Source organism: Pan troglodytes, chromosome 4 (genome assembly GCF_028858775.2).
Source record: "Pan troglodytes isolate AG18354 chromosome 4, NHGRI_mPanTro3-v2.0_pri, whole genome shotgun sequence".
Lineage (NCBI taxonomy): Eukaryota > Metazoa > Chordata > Mammalia > Primates > Hominidae > Pan > Pan troglodytes.
Window position 1 is genome coordinate 83,650,380 of NC_072402.2, and position 27,145 is coordinate 83,677,524.

The 27,145-nt window shown below is 35.5% G+C and overlaps 2 protein-coding genes across 4 annotated transcripts in view; both read right to left on the reverse strand.

The window, feature by feature from the left end:
• Positions 1–18,820: 18,820 nt before the first annotated feature.
• Positions 18,821–27,145, reverse strand: part of LOC129143984 (uncharacterized) — a 320,066-nt gene continuing 311,741 nt past the window's right edge. For 2 of the 3 annotated variants that reach the window (XR_010157268.1, XR_010157267.1), the window contains 2 exons: positions 24,091–24,182; positions 18,821–20,874 (listed from right to left, as the gene is read on the reverse strand). Coding sequence is in view for 1 of the 3 variants with exons in the window: in XM_054684432.2 (XP_054540407.1) it covers positions 20,797–20,874 (78 nt within the window). In the remaining 2 variants the exon portion in view is untranslated. The remainder of the gene's footprint in view (positions 20,875–24,090; positions 24,183–27,145) is intronic. The other variant, XM_054684432.2, reaches the window with a different exon arrangement.
• On the reverse strand, positions 26,178–27,117 carry LOC461938 (large ribosomal subunit protein eL6-like). Its single transcript, XM_054684434.2, has one exon. It carries the CDS (start codon positions 27,100–27,102, stop codon positions 26,236–26,238), a length of 867 nt encoding a protein of 288 aa, XP_054540409.2. The 5' UTR covers positions 27,103–27,117; the 3' UTR covers positions 26,178–26,235.

Below are 27,145 nucleotides of genomic sequence, written 5' to 3' on the forward strand. Positions count from 1 at the left end.
AATGAGAAGTAATTTGAGCTGCAGGATTTATCAATATTATCGGTGGCTAATTTTCTACTTTTGGGTAGTAAAAGCTTTGATTTCTCAAATTATCATTAATGCATTTAAAAACACATTGAAATCACAAAATGAATAGAATTATTTGTATATGTTCTTTCATATCAATTCCTGAAATATTTTCAAATGGTGACTCTTTATAATTAATGTGAATTTTAAAATTACCCATAAAACCATTCATGTTTTCTTAGAATTATTGTAGTTATACAATATCACATTATATTAGAACTGTTATCTATAAAATAAATGACCTCCACTAAACTTGACTTGCATCAAAAACCAACAGTTTCAGTATTTTATTATATGATAAATGTGGTAACAAATATGGGAAGCATGCCCAAATACGGACAGATGAGTAGTTCATTGTGACAGCTGTGGCTTGACAAAATCATTATCAGTCTTATACTAATATTATTTTTTCCCTGTGTCTCTCTTGCTATAACTAAATTTCATTAACACTTTAGGAAATATGAGCCTTTCTCCATCTGGCACATGGCTTTTAAAACTCATTTACTGTAATTTACAAAATCTGCAAACAGCTGGCAAAAATATATTTTTATTAAGTTTTTAGCATATGATTTGAAAGATCTGTAACTTTGTCCACATTCCTAAAGCCCAGAATATTTTCTTCATTTTCCAACTCTGGAATCTCCACAATTTCTTTCTAAATTGTAAGAAATTAGGTGGCTTGGTCTTTAATTATCAACTGGTACATTAAGTTCTCATATTTAAATTTTAAATATGGGTAATTCAACTGATCTTTATCCTTGAAAATGTTAAAAGTATGAGAGGCTTCTTTTTTGTTTATTTGTTTGTTTTTACAATAAAGTTTTTAAACTGTACCTCTCAATACATAACACTGAATGACTAATTACTGTGTTTCCAGCTTTAGACTTTCTTTTGATATATTATACACCATATGAATTTTTTCTATTGATAAAATCAGTTCATCTTTATAGTCCCTTATATCTTTACAATATGTGAGAAATCACAACCTTTAATATTAAACAGTAATATTAGTAATTTTTAATAATTAAAGTTTGTTCTGAGAAAGTACAAATAAAGGAATAATAAATATGTTGTATATAAATACAAACAATCACATAAGCATATGTGGTTTGTAAAAGTTAGAAAAATTTGCAATAGGATATTGTAAAGAAAAAAGCATACTTTTTTTCTCTCTACTCTTTTACATGGACATTCAAAATAATATTTCTGATTCCAGATTCTCCAGTGGAAACCAAACTAGTGTTTTGTAATTTAACTCAATTCTGACACTGCCAACCTGCGGACAGCATCAGATCTCACAGACTGAAGGCTCAGTCCCACAAGATTTTCCCAACTTCAGACACCAATCTTGAGAACTGGGTTATCACCTATACTTTTGACTGACCAACTATAAATGGGAGGTTTCCAAGACAGCCTCCTGCGTTTTGGTTAATTTGCTACAGCAGCTCATAGAGCTTAGAGAAACACTTTACTTACATCTGCCCATTTCTTATTAAGGGCATTACGAAGGATATAGATCAATAGTCAGATGAAAGTGGCAAAGAGCTTCCATGCCTCTATAGGTGTGGCATTCTCTAGAGGCTCCTTGAACCCTGTCCTATTGGGTTCTTATGAAAGCTGCGTTATGTAGGCATGAATGATTATATCGTGAGCTACTGGTAATCAACTCAACCTTCAGCCTTTCCTCTCTCTCTGGAAGTCATGGGGTGGGGCTGAATATTCTAATCCTCTTATTGCATGGTTGGTTTCCTTGGCAACCAGCTCCTGTCTTGAGACTGTCTGTGAGCCCACCAAGAGTTGCTTCATTAGAACAAAAGATGATCCTAACATCCAGGAAATTGACAAGGATTTAGGAGATCTGTGTCAGGAACTGAGGTCAAAGACCAAATATTGGAACAGAAGATTCTCTTAGTACCCCTATCTATAAAAGTTTCAGGAGCCGTACGTCAAGAACTGAAGGAAAAAAACAAATAGATATTTCTTATTATATTACAACACTACAGATATTCAACAAGGGCAGGTAATAATAACTATAAAATATTTATGTAAATAAATTTGAGTTATGTATGTTAAAGTAGGTGACTAGATGTCCTGAAAACAAAAAGGCTGCAGTTAGGAGTACGTGAACTCTTTATGAAAGTTCCTAAATTCATTAAAGAAGGAGCTAGATAGAATATTTAAGGGAACATGGGGACCCAGAATCAGAGACAGTTTTGTCCTGGAGACATTATCACAAAAATTATGAACTTGACAAATTTTGGTTCTCCTTGACACAGTATACACCAAGAGATGAGAACACAGTCCCAAACACCTTCTCCAGTTGATTTCAATAACCTTTTGATATAAATCTACTATCAGATTATTTAATCACCCAGGTACTAAGTCTAGTACCCAGTAGTTATTTTTTCTGCTATCAAACCCCAATGACATGAGTTACCTACCTAACAGACCTATACATGTAACCCTGAACCTAAAATAAAAGTTAAAAAAATTAAATATCTACAGTCACACAAAGCTATAATTTTTGTGAAAGTGAGAAGCAAGTCTAAAACCCTTCCAACTTCCTCATCACAAGAAGATTACAATAAAAGTTACTGATCTTAGAGCAGGAGGTCTAGTAAGGATTTCCTTGAGATTGTATAATCAAAAGAAAATCTTAACATAGATTTGAAAGCCAAGATCACATAATATTTTAATCCAAAAGATGGTTTTCCTAAATGTCTAAGATAGGCAAATACATATAATTTCTGAAATCATTTACCCCAAATGATTTCATGAATAATTGTCATGGGAAAATGACATAGTCAAAAAAGAAAATCCAAACGGATGAACAGACTTCCTGTGATCATATAAAATAAGACTTAAAACTGTAAAGATGTCAGTTATCTCTAAATGGAGATATAGATTTAAAGCTATATCAATCAAAATCCTAATTCCAAAAATTTACTTTGTTGACAGTCCTGAACGAAATTTTAAAAAATATATCTGAAAATACAAAGAACCAAGAATAGTGAAGATACCATTAGAGAAGAATAACAGAGCTAATCAACTTTTCTTAATCATGAGATTTGTCATCAAAGTACAGTAATTCAGACAGAATTATATTAATATCACTGCAGGCATATGGAAACATAGCAACAACACAGAAAAGAGAGATCAGAAATAGACTCATTTTATGGACACTTGATATTTAATTGAGATTTTATCACAAATCAGTGAGCAAAGGATAGATTTTTAAAATCTATTTTAAAATTTTAAAATAAATGATGCTGAATGATTTTCCAGTTGACTGGAAAAGGTGCATTATAGTAGATAAGGGCACAAATCTGGAGCTAGATGCACACATCCGAGTCTCAGATTTGTATTTACAGCCTTGTAATCTTGAGCAGTTAACATCAATGTGCTTCATTTTCTCTGTCCAGAAAGTGAGCATAACAATAGCATGCCTATATCAGAGGTTTCTTTTAGGGATTAATTGAGTTAATATATTAAAATTTTGAGATGAATAGCTGACACCTAGTAAACATGATATGTATTAATATGTCATAATTACCTTCATTATCCCTAATTATATTCAATGTCATGATATTGGAAAAATAAATTTGTAATTTTATCTTATAATATACTGGAATTATTTTCAGGTACAATAAAGGCCTAAGGGCAAAAATAAAATATTAAAGATATTTAATTTCTATGTATGTATGAAAGATACAGGTAGTTTTGTTAAACATGGCAGTAGAGGCCATTTAAATAGTGTTGTCTGATAGTTGATAAAACATTTGATATTTTCCAATCATCTTTTATGTTTATATCAATGTTGTCACATAACTGGCAGATAATCGTTTTAACGTAGATTTGTGTTTCAGTACGTTTTACAAATTCTTTAAAATCGTCCCTCTCCTCATCTCAGCTTACCTAAGACCTAAGTAGTTCTCATCTTTTAAAAAGGCGATAACGCCCTCTATTCAACATGAAAGCTTTCTGGCTCATCAAAATTCAGTTATGTTTTCTATATTCCAGTAATATTTAACACACTCATGTAGCACTCATTATTTCCTTCCTGTGGAACTTTTAAATGGTTCAATGGTTAAAAATTCTGAATTTAGTTTGAGATGTATATATGTAAGTTTGAGAACAAATTCTAGCAGTTACTAACTGAGGATCTAGGTGAAGAACAATTTCTACACCTCAGTTTTTTTTTTCATTTGTAATACAGAATTAATAATCCCTGCTTTATGAGATTTAATTAGAATTAACTTTAAAGAATGTACCTATCAGAGTAGGTATATTTACTTATTTCCAATTTTACTGTAAACATATCAGCAGAAAGTACTGTGTGCTATGTTGTTTATATCCACATGAGCACCATTCAAAATATCTTGTAAAGAGACATATTTAATAAGAAATATTTAATAAGTTCATTATGGGAACTGGCCGCTAAAGTTAAAGTTCAGTCTCCCCATTAATTCCACATAGACTTAGTGAACAGAAGAATTAGAAGAGATCTTGGTATCCATAAAAGTCTAAACTTCATCACTGACAACTTGCTATCTGGCCTCTGTTTCAATACTTCTAAACTGGAAGTAGCTATTTCTCAATAAGGCTCCTTCAACTTTGTCTATATCTAAATTCAGAAAATGTTCTCTTGTACAAAACCTGGAATTTTCCTCTTAATATTTTCACTCAAGCAAGTTTATCCTTAATTTGAGAGCCACTGAATATGAACCTATCACTTTTTTCTTTATTAGAAACAATTAAAGAATACAAATTCAGGTATGATGGTTTTCTCACAACAAAAATTTATTTGCACCTTCTAAATGTTTTGTACAAATTTTACCATTTTATTTTCATAAAAATTTATTTGGGTAGGTATTTTCACCCCAACTTTGCTTAGGAAAAAGAAATCAGGGCTTAATTTCTTATGTTAAAATCGAACTACCATTGCTTTCACATGGCTTCTTTCTCTAAGAAAAACAGTAATTTGTTTATAAACTGACAATTTCAACTCTTCCTTAGTACAGTAATTTATATCCATTAGCCATACTCTATTTTTCTTTATTTTTTGTAAATGCATCTTTTAGAATCATTGCCAATAAATGGAAGGAAGGAAAGAAGGAAGGAAGGAAAGAAAGGAAATAAAGGAAACAGAAGGAAGGAAGGGAGGGAGGAAGGAAGGAAAGAAGGAAGGAAGGAAGGAAAAGAAAGAGAAAGGTTTTCAGATGTAACTTTCTTTAACACTTGTGTCCTAAACTGTGAATAATAAGTCTCCTTCATTACTATCTGTAATTGTCTACATAGGTATAATTTTGAATCTCAGAAGTCTCCAATTTTGTAATAAAATATTGTTGATGCAACTATGGCTCCTGGGTTGTAAGAGCATTGCTATCTACAGTATACTTCTAAGAATGGCATGAGATAAGAAAATGCCTACATTCCTAAGATTGTCGTCCATGAAACCAAGTATCAAATAGATAATGGAAAAGACATTTCTAACCTTTGCAATTATTAAAAACTAACATATAATGCTTTTAAAGTCACCTTTTTCTGTACATTGAAATATAATTCTAATTCAATCTAATACCATTATATTAATACAATCTTTCCAATTCTATTTGATATTACATTCACATATTTGAGTCACATACATGCATTTTACTTGTACTCCTAAACATTTATTTTTTTTTTTTTACTTCTTTTTATTATTATTATACTTTAAATTCTAGGGTACATCATTTATTCTTATATCTAAACATCTTTTACTCTAATCACTTTGGATAATTTATATACTTAGGTAACATAAATATTTATTGCCCAATAATAACTAATACTGATTGGCACAAATCTTTGTGCTTTTTTAACTCGTAATTCCCATTACAACCTTTTAAAATATATATATATATTTCTCCTCCTTTCAAAAAGTGACACTGCAGCACAGACAGGGTAAGTAATATATCCAAATTTACAAAGTTTGTTAGTGGTGGTGCCTGCGTTGGAGTCCAGGCAATTTGGTTCTAAAGTCCACGCTGTTAATCACCATCTCTTAGAATTCATTATTTTAAGTATCCTTAGTCCTTACAAATGCAGGCTGTATTAAGTTAGATTTCTTTTAGAGCTCATGTTACATGGCATAGTCTATCATAATTGTTCATTATAATAGTACTCAATTAGTGACCAGTTTTAACATTTCCAACCACAAACATGTGCACAAACACATACCCAGAATAATTCCTGGAAAATAACGAGGTCTGGCCGGGCGTGGTGGCTCATGCCTGTAATCCCAGCATGTTGGGAGGCCCAGGTGGGCGGATCACCAGGTCAGGAGTTCCAGACCAGCCTGGCCAACATAGTGAAACCCTGTCTCTATTAAAAATACAAAAATTAGCTGGGTGTGGTGGCATGCACCTGTAGTCTCAGCTACTCGGGAGGCTGAGGCAGGAGAATCGCTTGAACCCAGGAGGCGGAGGTTGCAGTACGCCAAGACCGCTCCATTGTACTCCAGCCTGGGTGACAGAGTGAGACTCTGTCTCAAAAAAAAAAAAAAAAAAAAGAAAGAAAGAAAATAACTTGGGGTCTAATACACTCTCAGATGTCTTACCTTCTGACAGCACCCCTTAGTGAGGTGACAGATATAGCTTAGGAGCTAGTGCTAAGACAGACTTAAGTTTACATATGTAGTTATAAATCACCTATTTTCATGAATTTTTTATTCATCTTATAAGAATTCCTGAAAATGACATTGTAAAATGTGTTTATTCAACAATTTGTTACCTGCTGTTCTCAAGATATTCTGCCTTTCTTCTTAAAGTATGATCTGAACACCATCATTTAACATTACCTGAAAACTTCTAAAAAACACAGAATCTCAGACCTCATTTGAGATCTACCAAACCCAAATCCTTGTTTTTCAAAGATCCCGGGTGGTGTATGTGCACATTAAAATTTAATACTCAATGCTTAAGAATATCCAATAGACTCTACCTTTTAGTAGCTTACATTCTGTTCTACTGCACTGTATGGTAGCCACCAGTCATGTGTGGCATTTACACTTAAATGTAACTTATTTTAAATGAAACAGCAAGAAAATTCATTTCTTCTGTAATACTCCACTCCCCATAGTTTAAGTGTTAAATAATTACTCCTGTAAGAGTGAATATTGTCTTGGATATCTGTGATGTAAAATATTTCCATCATTGCTGAAAGTAATATTGAAAGTGCTGCTCTGCAGCAAAAATCAACAATTTTTATTTTTACTTTTTGTAAAGAGTCAAGAAATAAATATTTCAGGTTCTGCAGCCTATATGCTGTCTCTTTTCTCCTTCTCCTCCCTCTACTTCTTCTTTAACAAGCCGTTTAAAAAATGGTAAGCAATACTTGGTTAGTGGGTAAACAAAAAATTAATTAATTAAAAAAAATAAAAAAACATGCTGTGGAGTGAATGTGGTGTATAGGCCATAGTATGTAGATGCCCATTCTAGGTAACAATTTTGTAGATAAAACAGGTGATTAAATAATACTTACAAGAAGAGATGTGCAAAGTACTCTGTTGGGTGCAAAAGGCCTAAAATAAAAACTAAAAACCTACACAACTTCTAGATTTTCTTGTTATTGAAGGCATTCCTTAATTTTAATCTGATTTTCCTCTAAGAAAAGACAGAGGTGGTACAAAAAATATCTTGAGTTTCACCCAGTGCTAACTCAGCCTTGCCATCAAACATAGCTGCACCAGGGAGGAATGGAAGATTATCATTCTAAATTGACAACAATTTCACACCAGTAACTGGAGGCACAGAGTAGCCATTTCAAGACACAATAATGATGATAACAAATTAACTGAAATAGTCCCCTTTATTACTGGCTCCTCTTTACAAAGACCTCAGAGCCCTGTAAAGTATTACAGAATTGTTTCTGTGAGAAGCTTGGGGTATTTCAGTTGCTCTTTTAACAAAAAACGCACCATTATAGTTCCCTTATTTACCACTTGTGTGCATGGAAATTGTGTTTCCTTCTGTAATCCTAACCCCAAAACCCACTCACAGTTAACACTTTTTGAGATTACACTAAATTATAAAGTTCTCCAGGCGTGGTGAAACCTCGTGTCTACTAAAAATACATAAATTTAGCCAGATGTGGTGGCGAATGCCTGTGGTCCCAGCTACTTGTGAGGCTGAGTTGGGAGAATTGCTTGAACTGGGGAGATGAAGGTGGCAATGAGGCGAGATCACGGTACTGCACTCCAGCCTGGGTGACAGAGTGAGACTCTGTTCAAAAACAGTCAATAAATACAATAAAAATACAATTTTCCATTTTATTCAGGTTAAACATCTCAAACTGGTTTATGGTGCTTAATCTGTCCCTGTATCTAAAACTGGCCATTACTTCTGCTTGTAAATAGCCTTTTATTGTAAGTAGGAAAAAAACTCTTCTATCTCAAACTCATTAAATTATTTGTCTGATTATGTAAATTGTAAATGTTTTAATAATGGAGTTACATGAAATACATAATGCCACTGACAACTAATTACATTGTAAATTGCATTATAGCATGTTTTCTATTTCAATTTTACTCCTCAGCCAGGAGGTATAAAATTTGTAGCTAAGTATTCAAAGTATAATTACTTTAATAAATGTGCCATTCTTTGCATATACATTCAAGCTCCTATTCATTAAAAGAATTATAACTATGCTTCAACAAAAATAACTTGATTCTTCCCATATCTAAAGGTAATTAAATTTTAAAACTATAACCTTCAAATGGAAAAGTGTTAACCTTGAAAGCATACTGACGATACTTACCAGACACATAGATGTAAGTTAACTAAACTCTATTTTTGTATTGTGCAAGGTTTGTTTCAAAATGTTTATTAATTGATTTCTTATTAAAAAAGACAAACTAAAGTATATGGGAACTAATATAAATATATAAATATCTGTAACTGTAGATATAGAAATAGTAGCTTTTTAGGCAAAGGCTATCCAAAAGAATTAGATTATATATGAAGACAACTACAGATACAAACTACAAACCACTCAGGGCAGAGAAGGCAAAAAGGCAAAAATATATTTTACACATTCATTGCTTGGCTGTTAAGACACTATGCCTTGGCAATACAGTAGATCTGTTCCCCATAAAATCACCTCATCAATTCACACTACACAAAGAAAGTTAGAAGAAAAAGTTCAAAGTTGATGACTCAAATAAAAACCCAGACTCTAGACAGACAAGATATTTTGTACAACACATCATTTGAATATTATATATTCATATCTCTATTTGAATACGTCCTATTATCTGCAGGTTACGTAAGGAGTACAAGTCTAGGAAACAAATTCTAATGCTTTGCTAAAAAAAATCTTATGCTCTCCAAGTGGCCAAGTAATCAATCTAAACTTCAGTGTACACCTGTGGAAAAAAAATGAGTTTACACTGTTGGCTCAGACTTTTATCGTAAGCAACTCTTGGATTCATGTACTTTGTTTCCTCCAGATTTTGCTCAGTGCACTTTCCCTCTGCTAATTTTGATATATATAATTTTGCTATGATGAACCATAACTTTGAGGGTAACAACTTTTGGGTGCTGTGAGTCCTTCTAGTCTGCTGGTCAGATTGGCCCTTGGCTGATGTCTAGAAACTTGGTGGGTAAATGGTTCCTCATCAGCCTTGACATCCAAACCAAATTTTGGGTGCTGATCTATCCTGCTCTGTAGGCTGACCACAAGACAGAGGATGCGTACAGCAACAGCTTCTGTGCAAACCTTGAATACTGATTCTCTAATGATATTTCCTTAGAGACAACACTTAAAGCATTTTGTCACACTGTTTGCTGGAAAAATTAAATGGGTCCTATGCTGCTCCACTGGGAAAGAATATGAACCTGATTTCATCCAGATTTTGCCCTATGCACTTTCCCTTTGCAGATTTTGATTTGTATAATTTTGCTATGATAAACCATAACCTTGAGTATAACAACTTTTGAGTGTTGTGAGTACTTCTAATGAATTACTGAACCTCAGTGATATTAGGGACCATCACATAACATGTTAATAGTTTTGCAGAGGACTAAATTAGACTCAGAAGTATGCACAACTCTCCTCTTGATGCCACGTCTATCTCCTATTATTACTTACCTAGAGCCCAATTGTGCAACTGATTGATCATGTTGCCATGCCTTCTATGTCAGTAGAGATTTTCACAATCAAAAACAAAAAGTAGTTTTTCTATAATGTTTTCCAACTTTATACCCTGTTAAATTATGACACTAAATTATAATTGTGAGAAATAACAACCTGCATTTGGCATATCATTATAAATAAATGGCATCACATTTATTTTCTAATGAAAGTAAACATTACAGAAAAAGTAGAAAAAGATTTAGAGACATACTATTTTATTCTTCTGTAAACAAATATTGAAATAAAAGTCTGTACATTTGCCCATTTAGGAAGCCCTTGGAATACATAAAATTACTGCATTTATTTACATAACTATAAATATTATTTAGAAATTGAATTCATTTTAAAACTGATTCTGACAAAACGATGGTGTCCTTTTTTTTTTTTAATTTGAATCCTTGCTCTCATTATGAAAACAATTTATGTTTATGGTTACCATGTAAAATGTAGAAAAATAAACCTGTAATAACAAAATGATAAGCATTTTTGTCTTCCCATTGTCCAGGGATAGCTTTGCTATGACTTTAGTGTGTGCCCTTTGCCTGTGTATGCCTCACTCTATTTTTTTCTTTCTCTGCATATATAGTCGAACTAATTAAAAATTTAAAGCACTATTCACTTAAAAAGTATGTTACAAATATTTTATGTTTTTGTTTCTAGAAATGATTTTTATGATCCAACATCGTAACTTTACTATTAGCATTTCTTATTGGTGTAGAGGAAACATGAACAGGTTTTCAAAAGATGGGGGATAGCAGGAACAACTTTATACCAATTAATTGGACAATTTTTGTGAAAGTGGTAATTTTTGAGAAACACAATGTACCAAAACAAATAAAGGAAGCAATAAGTATTCTGAAAGTCTGATATCTATTACAAAATTAAAATCTATTATTTAAAAAAACTATAAAAATAAACTCATATGCTTAGACCCATGTAGATTCATCATATTCTTCCAAATACTTAAGAAATTCATATCAAATTTATACATAACCATCCAGATAATGAAAAATGAAGGAAGAAATAACAATTATTTTTTATGAGGCCACAGTAGCAATGATACTAACACAGGATAAATTTATTACAAGAAGAGAAAAATGCAGAAACATCATGTCTGGAACATAGATTTAATAATCATTGATGAAATATTAGCAAAAGAAATTAGGCAATAAGGAAAGGGATAAATTCATTGACCAAAGCAGGTTAATTCATAGATGGCAATAGTAAGTTAGCATCTGCAAACATTCAATATAATTCATAACGTTAACAAAAATCGAAGGTCATATCATTTCAATAAAGAAAACTCTCTTAATAAATAATAATAATGTACTCATAATATTCACTTTTAGTAAAGTAGAAATAGAGAATGACCTTTTTATTAAAATAAAGAGTAATACTGGCCAGGTGTGGTGGCTCAAGCCTGTAACCCCAGCACTTTGGGAGACTGAGGCAGGTAGATCGCTTGAACCCAGGAGTTCGAGTCCAACCTGAACAACATAGTGAGACCCACTTTCTACAAAAATTGCAAGAATTATCCAGGTGTAGTGCTGTGCACCTGTAATCCCAGTTACGCAAATTGCTTAGCTAGGAGGATTGCTGGACTCCAGGACATTGAGGCTGCAGTGAGCCATGATTGTGCTACTGCACTCCAGCCAGATCAACAGAGTTAGACCCTGTCTCAAAAAAAAAAAAAAAAAAAGAAAAAAAAAGAAAAAAGAAAAAGAAAAAAGAAAAAAGAGTAATACCTCAGTGGAGTGACATCACCAAAATGGCAGAATGCAAGTAATCTGGCTTCACTCCCCGACAGAAAACCAAAACCAAATATCCAGCACCAGGATCATCACCAGCAGTATCACATGTACTTCAAAAATATGTACAACTATTACGTATTGATAAAAAATAAAACCAATAAAAACATAATAGTTCAGAAAACTACAATAAAGTACAAAGATGACAAATAATAGTGAAGTATGAAAAAGTTAACTCTGAGTTCTGCGTGAGACAAGGATGCCTGATATCGTGTATACTACAAATCATTCTACAGAACTGGGGCACAGCCAGACAAGAAGGCCAAAAATTTCCACCAACACCAGTACAATACAGTGCAATACAATATAATACAAGACAAATAAAGACAATAATGCAACACCATAAGAAAATTTTTAAAATAAAAGATATATTATTTGGAAAAAAAAAAGAGATGATTGCACTTAATGTACCAGCTCAAGTCTAGCTGTTTGGTGCTCAGAGTCAAAACATGAGAAGCTAGGTGTGGTAAAGGAAAGCAGCTTTTATCAACCAAATGCCAGCAGATGGGAGAATGGCTGGCCTCAAGCCTCAAAGGAACCATCTCAGCCTTCTGGGCTCAGTGAAGGGGTTTAGGAAGTAAAATTTGGTGTGGGGAATATACAGGGGTGGGGCAAGAGGGCGCAGCTCTGCCTGTCTTGTTCTGAAGGTTATCTTGCATAATCACCTGTCTGGAGGCTGGGTTTGTGTCATGCTGACTTTGGCCCAGTAGTGGTAGACTAAGCAGGGGGATTTGGCAGCTTGATGTCTATCCTTGATTTGATTCAAATTGGCCCCTGGAACTTCTTTCTTTTGGGGGAGGGGGATTTTTAAAATTATTTGTAATTAATATATAATAATTATATATATTTACAGGGTAAAATGTAATTTTTTAAAAATTTCAACTTTTAGGTATATGGGGTATATATGCAGGTTTGTTACATGAGGATATTGGGTGACGAAATTTGGGATAAGGATCCCATCACTCAGGCAATGAGCATAGGACTCAATAGGTAGTTTTTCAACCCATCCCCCTCTCGCCCTCCCTGTTCCAGCAGTCTTCAATGTCTCTTATTCCAACATTGATATTCATGTGTGCTCAATATCTAGCTCCCACTTATAAGTTAGAACATGCCGTATTTGTTTGTCTGTTCCTGCATTAATTCACTTAAGATTATAACCTTCCACTGCATCCATGTTGCTGCAAGGGACATGATTCTATTTTTTATGGCTGCATAGAATTAATGGTGTATATGCACCACATTTTCTTTATCCAGTCTACCATTGATGTACACCTGGTTTGATTCCATGTCTTTGCTATCATGAATAGCACAGCAATAAGCATACATCTGCATGTGTCCTTTTGGTAGAATCATTTATTTGCCTTTGGGTACATACCCAGTAATTAAATTGCTGGGTTGAATGGTAGCTCTGTTTTAAGGTTTTTGAGAAATCTCCAGACTGCTTTCCACAGTGGCTGTACTAATTTACATTCCTACCAACAGTGTATAAGTTTTCCCTTTTTTCCACACTCTCACCAGCATCTGTTTATTGACTTTTTAATAGTAGCTATTCTGACTGGTGTGCAGTGGTATCCCATTGTGATTTTGATTTGCATTTCTTGCATGATTCGTGATGCTGAGCATTTTGTCATCTGTTTGTTAGCTACTTGTATGTCTTCTTTTGAGAAGTTTCTGTTCATATTTTTTGCCCATTTTGTTAATGGAGTCATTTGGTGATTTTTTTTTTTTTTTTTTTTTGCTTGTTGATTTGTTTAAGCTCCCAATAGATTCAGGTTATTAGGACTTTGTTGGATGTATTGTTTATGAATATCTTCTCCCATTATGTAGGCTGTCTGTTTGCTCTGTTGATAGTTTCTTTTGCTATGCAGAATCTCTTTAATTAACTAATTACTAATTTAATTAGTAACTAGTTTAATTAGGTCCCACTTGTCTACTTTTGTTTTGGTTACTTTTGTTTTTGTTACAATTGCTTTTGCAGACTTACTCCAAATTCATTGCAAGGCTGATATCAAGAAGAGTATTTTCAAAGTTGCTGCCTAAAATTTTCATAGTTTGAGGTTTTTCATTTAAATCTTTGATACATTTTGAGTTAATTTTTTGTATATAGTGAAAGGTAGGGATCCAACTTCAGTCTTTGACGTATGGCTTAACAGTTAACCAAGCACCATTCATTGAATAAAGAATCCTTTCTCCATTGCATGTTTTTGTCTGCCTTGTACAAGATCAGATGGTTGTAGGTGTGTAACTTTAAGTTTTCTATTCTGTTTTGTTGATATACGTGTCTGTTTTTGTACCAGTACCATGCTGTTTTGGTTACTGTAGCTTTATAGTATAGTTTAAAATTGTCCCTAGAATTTCTAAGCAAGCATGTAATTAGATAAGGGAGTGCTGTGCATAGAAAGTGCTGGTGGGAAAGGGAGATAAACAAAAAGTTTTGAGCCAGGCGCGGTGGCTCACGCCTGTAATACCAGCACTTTGGGAGGCCGAGGCAGGCAGATTATCTGAGGTCAGGAGTTCAAGATCAGCCTGGACAACATGGTGAAACCACGTCTACACTAAAAATACAAAAAATTAGCAGGACGTGGTGGTGCGAGCCTGTAATCCAAGCTCTTCAGGAGGCTAAGGCAGGAGAATTGTCTGAACTCAGGAGGTGGAGGTTGCAGTGCGCTGAGATCATGCCATTGCACTCCAGCCTGGTGACATAGCAAGACTTAGTCTGAAAAAAAAAAAAAATAGTTTTCAAAGTACAAGGCTATATTCTGAGATTCGGATGGAAAGAAAAAAAATTCAAAATTAATTTTAAGGCTGAGATACTCAGTTACATTACTTTCAAATGTCACTATATAAGCACCAGAATGGCTAATATAAGAAAAATACACAAAACAAAATGTTTAGGAAGTCTCAAACTGCTTACAATATCGTAATTACTGTTGCTAATGAAATTTGAAAAAATAACCATATGAATATTCTATAACTCAGTAATTTTATTTCCAGGTAAATAGCTAACAGAAATGTGTTTACACTTTTACAAGAAGAAATGTACATTATACATTAAAATCAGAAACTGTATATCAGCTAAATGCTCATGAACTTCAGAATAGCATTTTGTTATGTAATAGAATATTATTTAGTAATTAGAATAAGTACATAGAATGATATAGAATAGTCTTTCTTATGAGGATAATATTTATGAAAGACCAAGATCCAAGAATATGTTCTATATGAATGTATATCAAGACAGAAAAAACTCATCTTTGGTTTTGAAAATCAAGATAGGGCTTACATTTTTGTAGGTGGAGTTAGTGACAGGAAAGAGACAAAAAGAGTACTGGTAATTTTCTGATTTTTGAGTGATTAAGTTTTAAATAGATGCTTCTCAGTTTACATTTTAAATAAAATTATCAGTACAGTATTATCTGAAAACTGTATATAAATTTTGATGCGTATTAAAAATAAAATTTTATGGTCTATATAACTTTTTTATTATAACTTTCATTTTAGGTTCAAAATTACATGTGCAGGTTTGTATATAGGTAAACTGTGTGTCACTGGGGTTTGGTGTACAGATTATTTTGTCACCCAGGTAATAAGCGTAATGCCTAATAGGTAATTTTTTCTGATCCTGTTCCTCCTCCTACCTCCACCCAAAAGTGGGCCCCAGTGTCAGTTGTTTCCCTCTTTGTGTCCATGTGTTCATGTTGTTTAGCTACCACTTATAAGTGAGAACAGGCAGGATTTGTTTTTCTGTGTCTCTGTTAGTTTGCTAAGAATAATAGACTCCAGCTCCATTCACGTTGCTGCAAAGGACATGATCTCATTCTTCTTTATGGCTGTGTATGATTCTATGATGTATGTGTACCACATTTTCTTTATCTAGTCTACCACTGATGGGCATTGAGGTTGATTCCATGTCATTGCTATTGTCAAGAGTGCTGCAATGAACATGCAGGTGTGTGTCTTTATGGTAGGGCAATTTATATTCTTTTGAGTGTATAACCAGTAGTGGGATTGTCGGCTCAAATGGTAATTCTGTTTCAGGTTCTTAGAGGAATTGCCACACTGCTTTCCACAGTGGCTGAACTCATTTACAGTTCCACCAGGAGTGTACAAGTGTTCCCTTTTCTCTGCAACCTTGCTAGTTTTTGTTAATTTTTGACTTTTTAATCATAGCCATTCTGACTGGTGTGAGGCGGTATCTCGTTGTGGTTTTGATTTGCATTTCTCTAATGATTAGTGATGTTGAACATTTTTTTTCCCTATGCTTGCTTGGCCTATATAGCTCTTATTTTGATAAGAGAGATTTCATCAGTTAAGTACTGTATTTTGAAATGTCCCTTTGTTATGCCAGAAATTTTTACTCCCAGGTTACTGTTCTATGGTAAGACTTCAAATATGTGAGAGATATATGAGAGGACAATTGCGAAAGGGTAGGCAAGAAAGGATTAGCAGATGAATTCCTGAAAAAAATAAGTTTTAAAGAAGCATGTAAAAAAAGGATGAGATTCTGAAATTTCATTATGTTTAGACATTTATAGTCTCATGAACTTTGGAAAGTTTCATGCTTCCTGACATAATTATACTATACTGTTTTTCTTTCAACTTCATCACTGTATGTATATTCAACTATAAGAACATTTTACAGTAGGCACAGATGTAAAGAAGTGTTCCATGAAAGAGGCTCATTCAAAGTGATAAGGACTGAGGGGTGAGTTAGAAAGGATAATCCATGTGAATTTTGTACAGAAATGGAGATTCACGTGTGATAGAAGTGAATTCTCTGGGACCACCTATATGCTATTTAACCATTCTGCCATAATAAATGGAGAGAAAAATGAGATGGAGAGAGAAACACATAATTAGCCAATTATCTAGAAAATAGATTAAATAGCTGCTCATGGGTTTTATTTGAAAGAAAATTATAATTTCATTTGACCACATAAGGGCATTTTATATAAAGGTGGAAGAAAATAATTACAAAGGCAAACACACTTATTTTAAAACTGCATCTATCACAAATTATTTGCATTTTTAATGCAGGGATGATTTTTAAATTTCAGATATTTTAATTATTGTTTTTATAATGCATTTTAAAATATTATTGATATTCAGAGAGCAATCATGAACTATAATACATAAACTATTTGCTATTCTATACATGGTTCTACAAAAGCAGATCTATTAACTTTTGATTTTATTCATGTAAAGTGACATATTGTTAAGATTCCTTAGAAATAGGCTGGGCATCGTGGCTCACACCTGTAATCCCAGCAGTTTGGAAAGCCAAGGCGGGTAAATAACCTGAGGTCAGAAGTTCCAGACCAGCCTGACCAACATGGAGAAACCCCGTCTCCACTAATAATACAAAAATTAGCCAGAGATGGTGGTGCATGCCTGTAATCCCAGCTACTCGGGAGGCTGAGGCACAAGAATTGCTTGAACCCAGGAGGTGGAGATGGTGATGAGCTGAGATCATGCCATTGCACTCAAGCCTGGGCAACTAGAGCGAAACTCCATCTCGAAAAAAAAAAAAGAAAGAAAAATAAAACACATATTTTTCTTCAAGGATAATAAAATACTTTATTTGCCATGGTGATTCATTTTTTTCCATGTTTCTATTGAAGTAGACAGTTTGGTCCCTTTGAATAACATTTTAATTGAAAACCATGAACCTGAAAGTTCAAGTCTATTTACTCACACCAGGAAAGCTTGACTGTTTTTTTTTTTTTAACATCATTGTTATCTCATAACATCACTTTGATGATTTTGAATGTATCATAGATGTTTAATGCTTATTAATATATTGTTATGGATTGAAGTTGTTGCCCATTCAACATTTATATAATGAAATCCTAATCTCCAATGTAATGGAAATGGGGACTTTGGGAGTTATTTAGGTCATTAGGGTGGAGGCCTCATGAAAGGAGTTAGTGCCCTTATAAGAAGATACATAAGAGAGTTTGTTTTCTCCCTCTCTCTGTCCACCATATAAGTATATAGGAAAAAAAAAATCCATTACAAATGAGAAGGAGTGTCTTCATCAGATATTGGATCTGGTGACACCTTGATCTTGGACTTAACCTCCAGTTATGAGAAATAAATGTTTATTGTTTAAGCCACCACATCTATTGTATTTTACTATAGCAACCTGGACTGACTGAGGCATCTATCTTGACTTCAACTATAAATTTAACATACACAAGGATTTAAGTAGCACTGAAAACAATAATGCAAGTCCTTTAGCACAATATTTCATAGCATGGAGGCCGTGTTATAAAGGTTGCTAAAAATGTATCAACCTTATGGTTCCAGATTTAAATTACTAAGATTCCCCACACAGAAAGAATGGGTATGGACAGATGCTTTTTACTCACATTGGTTCTGTTGCTTTTTGGTGTGTTTCCTCTCTGGTCTCAAAATAGTTTTGTCTCCTTCCTGGTAAACTAATATTACTTACAGAAACTACGACTTTTCCCTTGCCTAAACATTGGTGTTGCTATGATATGCATTCCCTATAAGCTGACAGAAATAAAATTTAAAAGAAAGGAAAGAATGCAGACGCTTACCCTTAGCCTTGGATATCAACTTACAGAGACAAAATCATATTTCGCTACAAAGAACAGAAAATAAACTGAAGTTTATTATTTAAGTGTGAGTAGTTTTCCCCGATAAATAAAAGTTTGTCTTCTATCCAGATAGTAAAATGTACTTCATTTGGAAGTTTCACTGTCCTGCAGAACTCTTCCTGTTTGTTTTCTTTTTTTTTTTTTTTTTTTTTTGAGACAGAGTCTCACTCTGGTGCCCAGGCTGGAGTGCAGTGGCGCCCTCTTGGCTCACTGCAAGCTCCGCCTCCCGGGTTCATGCCATTCTCCGGCCTCAGCCTCTGGAGTAGCTGGGACTACAGGCACCCGCCACCATGCCTGGCTAATTTTTTTTGTATTTTTAGTAGAGACGGGGTTTCACGTGTTAGCCAGGATGGTCTCCATCTCCTGACCTCGTCATACGCCCACCTTGGCCTCCCAAAGTGCTGGGATTACAGGCGGGAACCACCGTGCCTGGCCTCCTTTCTCTTTTTTTGTAATATTGAGAGGTGACAGCATGCTGGCAGTCCTCACAGCCCTCGCTCGCTCTCGGCACCTCCTCTGCCTGGGCTCCCACTTTGGCAGCACTTGAGGAGCCCTTCAGCCCACCGATGCACTGTGGGAGCCCCTTTCTGGGCTGGCCAAGGCCAGAGCCCACTCCCTCAGCTTGCAGGGAGCTGTGGAGGGAGAGGCGCCAGCAGGAACTGGGGCCGCATGTGGCAATTGTGTGCCAGCTGGAGTTCCGGGTGGGTGTGGGCTTGGCAGGCCCTGCACTCGGAGCAGCTGGCCAGCCCTGCCGGCCCCAGGCAATGAGGGGCTTAGCACCCGGGCCAGCGGCTGGGGAGGGTGTACTGTACTGGGTCCCCCAGCAGTGCCAGCCCACCGGCGCTGCGCTCGATTTCTTGCCGGGCCTTAGCTGCCTTCCCACGGGGCAGGGCTTGGGACCTGAAGCCCACCATGCCTGAGCCTCCCACCCCCTCCGTGGGCTCCTGTGCCACCGGAGCCTCCCCGATGAGCGCCGCCCCCTGCTCCACGGTGCCTAGTCCCATCGACCACCCAAGGGCTGAGGAGTGCGGTGCACGGCACGGGACTGGCAGGCAGCTCCACCTGCAGCCCCAGTGCGGAATCCACTGGGTGAAGCCAGCTGGGCTCCTGAGTCTGGTGGAGAGGTGGAGAACCTTTATGTCTAGCTCAGGGATTGTAAATACACCAGTCAGCACTCTGTGTCTAGCTCAAGGTTTGTAAACACCCCAATCAGCACACTGTGTCTAGCTCAGGGTTTGTGAGTGCACCAATCAACACTCTGTATCTAGCTGCTCTGGTGGGGCCTTAGAGAACCTTTATGTCAAGCTCAGGGATTGTAAATACACCAATGGGCACTCTGTATCTAGCTCAAGGTTTGTAAACACACCAATCAGCACCCTGTGTTTAGCTCAAGGTTTGTGAGTGCACCAATCGACACTCTGTATCTAGCTGCTCTGGTGGGGCCTTAGAGAACCTTTATGTCAAGCTCAGGGATTGTGAATACACCAATCGGCACTCTGTATCTAGCTCAAGGTTTGTAAACACGCCAATCAGCACCCTGTGTCTAGCTCAGGGTTTGTGAGTGCACCAATCCACACTCTGTATCTAGCTGCTCTGGTGGGGCCTTGGAGAACCTGTGTGTCCATACTCTGTATCTAACTAATCTGATGGGGACATGGAGAACCTTTGTATCTAGCTCAGGGATTGTAAACGCACCAATAAGCGCCCTGTCAAAACAGGCCAACTCCGCTCTACCAATCAGCAGGATGTGGGTGGGGCTAGATAAGAGAATAAAAGCAGGCTGCCGGAGCAAGCAGTGGCAACCCGCTCAGGTCCCCTTTGACACTGTGGAAGCCTTGTTCTTTTGCTCTTTGCAATAAATCTTGCTACTGCTCACTCTTTGGGTCCACAGTGCTTTTATGAGGTGTAACACTCACCGTGAAGATCTGCAGCTTCACTCCTGAAGCCAGGGAGACCACGAACCCACCGGGAGGAATGAACAACTCCAGATGCACTGCCTTAAGAGCTGTAACACTCACCGCGAAGGTCTGCAGCTTCACATCTGAGCCAGTGAGACCACGAACCCACCAGAAGGAAGAAACTCCGAACACATTTGAACATCAGAAGGAACAAACTCCAGACGCGCCACCTTAAGAGCTGTAACACTCACTGCGAGGGTCCGCGGCTGCTATGTTCTTGAAGTCAGTGAGACCAGGAACCCACCAATTCTGGACACAATATGAGAAAAGAGTTATGATTAAAGTTTTCCAGTGACTTACTAAACCATGTACTCTACTTGTGGAAATTCTTCTTCCTTTACTAATGTTATTATTTGCTAAGCAGCAGATGTCAGATGCTATAGCTGAATTTGCTTAGCTGCCCAAATCAACCCTTTAAAAATTAACTTTATATTGAGCATAAACCGACAAAATTGGCTTAAGTGAAGCTTTGCTAAATGTCTAAAATTGGCTTGTAAAATAATTGACCACTGTAGCTGCAAGTTCAAAAGCAGGTTAGTATGCATTTGGCATCTTTCCATACCAATTATTACAGACTTAAAAGTTTATCTTCCAGAGGACCATTCCCATTCTTCTGCCTCTGTCACTTTTTGACTTATTTCTAGTCATCACTGTCCTTTTTCTTGATAATATAAATGATGGGTTAATTTTAAAGATCTAATTACAAAAAAAATTATTACCTAAAAATGAATATTTAAATGTGGAAATTAAAATGATAGTGAAAAGCAACAGTGGTAAAAGCTGTGGCCATTGAGAAAGTTCGTATGCACTTACTTTCCAATTATTTTTTCTTGTTTTTATTTTTCTTTAAAAATTTTTTTACATGCTTGGGGGTAAATTGTAGTTTTGGTGCGTAGATATATTGCATAGCCAGCAATGGAACTTATTTTTTAAAATACTACCAACCATATTTCTGTAAGTAAATAACATATGGAATAGAACAGCCATAATTATCAATTGAGATCAAGTATGCATTACTTTTTATTTATACAAAGATGGAATTGTTAGGTTTTAATATTTTAGAATCTAATTTTACATATACAGTATCATCATTAGTTTACATAAGTACATCCTTAATCATAAACTGAAATACGTCTATTATATTTATTACAAGGATTAACATGACCTGCCAGTTTCTTCCGTTGTAAATGAACTGTAGAGAAAAAGTACCCAAAATTTGAAAATAAGCAAAAGAAAATATGTACAGTATAATTTCAATGTCATATGAGCTATTGTTTAACAAGCCCACATTACAATTATTTAATTATCTAAGGGAATGTGTCTGTGTTACCATTATTCCATTTGAGCCCAGACTATGTGATGTACATATTAGTATGAAGATTTCTGTCCCATAGAGAAGAATATATTGGGGTTCAAAATTTTATTGCCCCATAAGACATTTACTTGTTTTGTAGTTAACTGGGACACATTATTTTAAAATCCTTTAATATTTTTGTCAAAATGACTTTCAATGCCCAGTTTTTCTAAATGCTCTTTAAGTTAGTTTTATCTTTTTACTGTTTTCCTTATTAATGAATTAATACATTTTTGACAAATTTTCATGTCATATTTGTATGAGTCATGCTGTTAACTTTTTAAAAATTATATTTTGACAGTATAAAATGTAGTCCATTTCCCCAGATATTTTCTATGTTTTATTACTGAGTTAAATTTTATATATTCAGTGGCCATAATTGAAGCTGTTAAATCAAAAAGCCCATTGCAACTTTAAAAATGTCTTTCTGTGATTGACCAAAAAATAAAAAAAGAACTGTTTTAGCTAAGCTTTGATTCCCATATGATTTCACAGCTGACAAAAATAGTGCAAATTAATGTTGAATTTTCTGAAACTCCTCTTTGATCTCAAAACAGGATAGCTGTAGACTTAACACGCTCAATAATCATTTTAAGAGTCAGATCTGTTCACTCATTCGTGTGTCTTTATTTCCTTTTGTAAGTGTATAAACCCTTAACTCATTTTATCCCATCCTTCTGGCTTGGTGATTTATGCTGTCTAATTGGAATTACTTTCTTCCAATCTCCTCTGTCCTATGTTAGTTTGCCCACAGAAATCTGTTGTCAAGTGTGTCTGTCCTCTTTCTATTCTTAAAATTCAACTTAGTTTATAAGAAGGATTTAAGCATGAGCTTCTCTTATCAGTCAGGAGCCAAAATATTCCTCATCACATTTCTTATTGAAATTACACACACACATTTAACTCAAAGCCAGTGATAAATGAAAATTTAAGATTTAAATATTTCATCTCATTTACAAAGTACAGTAAGCAGAGTATATTTCCTGAAACTTATTCCATTGAAAAAGTATAAACAAATCAGAGAATAGATATGCAAATTGTACTTGGGTTGAGGAATCAGTGTCAGGAAATGATGTCATTTGCACTGTGAAGCATTCACTGTCTTTAAAGTCAAAAGACACATTTGCAACAATATGGATGTTCCTGAAGTCTGGTATGCTAAGTGAAGTAAGCCAGGTGCAGAAAGACAAATACTGCATGATTTCACTCCTATGTGGAACTTAAGAAAGTTAATCTCACTGAATTAGAGAGCAGCATGGTGGTTACCAGAGGCTGGGGTGGTTCCACAGGGAGGGACAATTGTAGAGATACTGATCAAAGCATTCATATTAGAGTTAGATAGAAGGAATAAGTTCAAGAGCTCTGTTGTACAACATGGTGACTCTAGTTAATGATGGTATATTGTATTCTTGAAAACTGCTAAGAGGGTAGATGTTCAAACTTCTCATCACAAAAATGGTAACTGTGTAAGGTAATACATTTGTTACTTAGCTAGATTTGAGCATTTCACAATGTATATATACTGAAGAACATCATGTACACAATGAATACATACAATTGTATGTGTTAATTAAAAAAATAAATTTAAAAAAGAAGTCACAGAAGTCACAGCTGATATAATAGCAAAATTTATCCTCCTTACTCTATTGAGCATATTACATTTCTACTACAGGAAGTCTGTTTATAAAATTTCACAGCAAATCGTGTTAAAATTTTCAGAGTATTCTGCTTAATGGGTTGATGTATTTCCTCATACGTGTACTGGCAGCTCAGAGATTTCTTTGTCAATCAGAAGTGGGGGCATTGTTACCAATGAAAAGCATGGCTGCATCAAAACAAATCTGTCTGTCTGCCAGATGCACCATCATTGTAAACCAGAGGACCTTATTTCTCCCTTAAAAAATAACAAAATAACATTCTTAATCAACCAGAATGTCTCTTTCCCTCATGCACATCACCTTACTGAAAGGTTCCCTTTGTTCGCTTAAAATCTAATCCAACCTCCATAAAAACTTCTCTATGTTTTCTCTTGCAAAGTAGAATATACTTCCTCAGAGACATTGTGTGGTTGATGGTTTAGAAAATTATTTTTAATGTCCTTATTTACTTACCATCCTTTTCCCATGCACAAATTGAGGATATCAGCAAAGATTAGCTCTTTCTACTGTACTCTCTCCCATTCTATGCTTTCTCATGGTTTATTCTGGAAATTAGGATAGAATTTATTGTTATTACATAAATCATTACTAAATTCTTTGTATTGAAGAAGAATAGAATCATTATGAGTGATACAAATGGATTTATTATGGTGATAGGATCTTACACAATTTTGAGACTGGCTTAAGCAAGCTATGTAATTTGTTATCCTGTAACCAAATGTTCTGGTCTTGATGTCAGCTAGTCTGGCTGGCAGGGAGCAAAGACAAACATGAAAAGGGGGTATATGGTTTGGGCACGGAAGCTCAGCCCTGTAATCCCAGCACATTGACAGGCCAAGGTGGGAGGATCATTTGAGGCCTATATTTCAAAAAAGGAGTATCCAGGCAAAGTGGACCCCTCAAGGGTGAAATGGAATTCATTAAATGAACAGGAATCAATGTTTTTCAATGACCCCTTCTATTCGCCAACTTCATTGATGCCAGCAACCTGCAGAAGAACTGGCACACTTTGCCACAGACATACATATGAACCATGCCTAGGAATTGAGGAAAATAAACAAAGGAATGTGGTGGAAGCTGAAAGGATTAAAGCCCAAATGCTGCACAGGGAGATCAGCAGGGTTTAGAGGAGCTGAGTGTTCTGAAGCCACTAGTTGCCAACAGGGTGAACCAGCCAAGGTATGACAATGCACTTGAGCTGCAGCAGCACCTGATGTTGTATCAACTTTCTGTGATTCATTCTGATTACTAAATCCTGTGCAAATGACTCTTGAAGCCTAACTTAGAAGCGTGCCATCATTGCTCACTGCCTTTTATATCTAAATGTTCCCATTTGCGTTTATTTTTATTCATCTCTCATTTGGCCAGGGTACAGTTTGAAAATATTTTTCAGAAAATTAATATGAGTAGTAAACTTTCTACATATTGGAGCATAGTTTCTCTTTGAAAATCTGAACGATTGTACAACATTTTGGGTTTTATTAATGGTGACCTTGTCATTGTTGCTGCTATTTGCTGTGTTATATTGCTATTGTTATTGTTTACAGGAACGGTCTAAATACACAGATTCATTCCTACTATGCCTTTATCATCTTTCTTTTTTTCCTAAAGATGATTATCAGAGCTTCTAGTGATTTTTGAAATTCATAGTTTTAGTGGTATAGTTAGATATTATTGTATTTCATTATTTTTTGCTGTAGTAAAATAAGCTATTTTTATTTATGGATTCATGTCTAGGTCACATCAAAATATTTTTGTTTTCTTTAGTAAATCTCTGAAGCATTTGTCTATCCTAGTGACTAAATATTTTTAAAAAACTTTTAAAGAGTCAATTATTTGTGGGATGAAGCGTTATCCATTTTCAGTCCCATGCAGCTGCTCACCTTTCTACAGTTATTTTTTCTTTCCTTTTTAAAAAATTTTTATTCTTGTCATCTATGAAGTAGGAAGAACATCCTGCTTTCAAAGGCTCTTTCACCGTATATTAATTAGATTTTCTAATTGAGTTTGTACTTTTCTACTTTTGAGGACAGTTTAAATTTATCACTGTGATTATTTGCGTAATTCCTTTTATTTAAAAATCTGATGACAATTTATATCAATATTCATATAAATACTTTCCAACCTATCTCCCACTTTTCTTGATCCTTTCTTGATCTTTCTCTCCCAACCTCACCAAGCCCAGACTTATTTTATGCATCTTTGTGAGGTGGGGAAGAGAAATAAGAGCAGCTAAAATCTACTCGTGGCAAATTTTCAGTACACAGTACAATATAATACAGTATCATTAACTGTAGTCATCATGCTATACTTTAGATCTTTAGATTTATTCATTGTAAATAACTGAAAATTTGTATCCACTGGCGCATTTCTCCTAATTTCCTGCCCCTCCCCACCCCTGGTTACCAATATTCCACTCTTCATTTCTATGTATTCAACCTTTGTATCGATTCTACATATAAGTGAAACTGTACAGAATTTTTCATTCTGTTTCTGGCTTATTTCACTGAGCATAATAATGGCCTCTAAATTCATCCTGGTTTTTTTTTTGTTTGTTTGTTTTTTGTAGTCAGCTATTTAATTAGGTTCTTAAGACATTTAGAACACCAATTTGTGAGGATAAATTCCATTCGTCAGAGCAAACACAGATCGCAGGTAGCCCTGGAGCTGAGGAATAGCTGTGATTTTTGGTAAAATTTGTGAGTCCACAGCTTTCTGATCAATCTTGCTCTGCTCCGTAATCTCATATTTCTCTTTTTCTGTGTCGAAGATCTCACCTTCCGGGTGTCTGGGCTTCCGCAGCTTCTTCTTCTTGAAGTAAGCATCAGTTAAATGTTTTGGGATTTTTACATTGCTGATATCGATTTTGGTTGAGGTGGCAATGACAAATTTCTGGTGTGTTGTTCGTAGAGGAACTCGATTGAGGACCAGAGGTCCAGTCACAAGTAATAAGCCACTAGCCAGCTGCTTCAGGAAAACCACCCTCTTGCCCCTGTGGCGTCCAGTGAGGATGATCAGAATGGTCCCTGGGGTAATGCTGGCTCGCAGTTTTCTCACGTGCTGACTGAAGGGTTTTTTGCCGTGGCTCAACAGCTTTCGAGGCACATCTTCAGTAGGATAATATCTAGGCATTTTGCGAAGTTTAACCACCCGGGTACCACCGTTCTTGTCACCACCAACTGGTTTTGTAACAGTTGCAAGAACCTTCTCCTTCTTTTTCTTTTCAACCTTGGATTTAGCGGCTGAGTACTTCCTCTTGTACATGGCCTTTCTGGAATACATGGCAGATCGGGAATACCTGCCAATTCCTCCGACAAGGACAGGGTTGCGACTGCAATGGGGCTTCCCCTTCTTGGGCTTTTTAGCTTTGAGGTTACCCTTTTTCACCTTGCCACCAGCATCAACCTTCTTGGCTTCGGGTTTCTTCTCTTTAGTATCTGGCTTCTCAACTTTTTCACCCGCCATCTTGCAAGATGGGAAAGAGCCTGTATTTTTTTTTTTTTTTAAA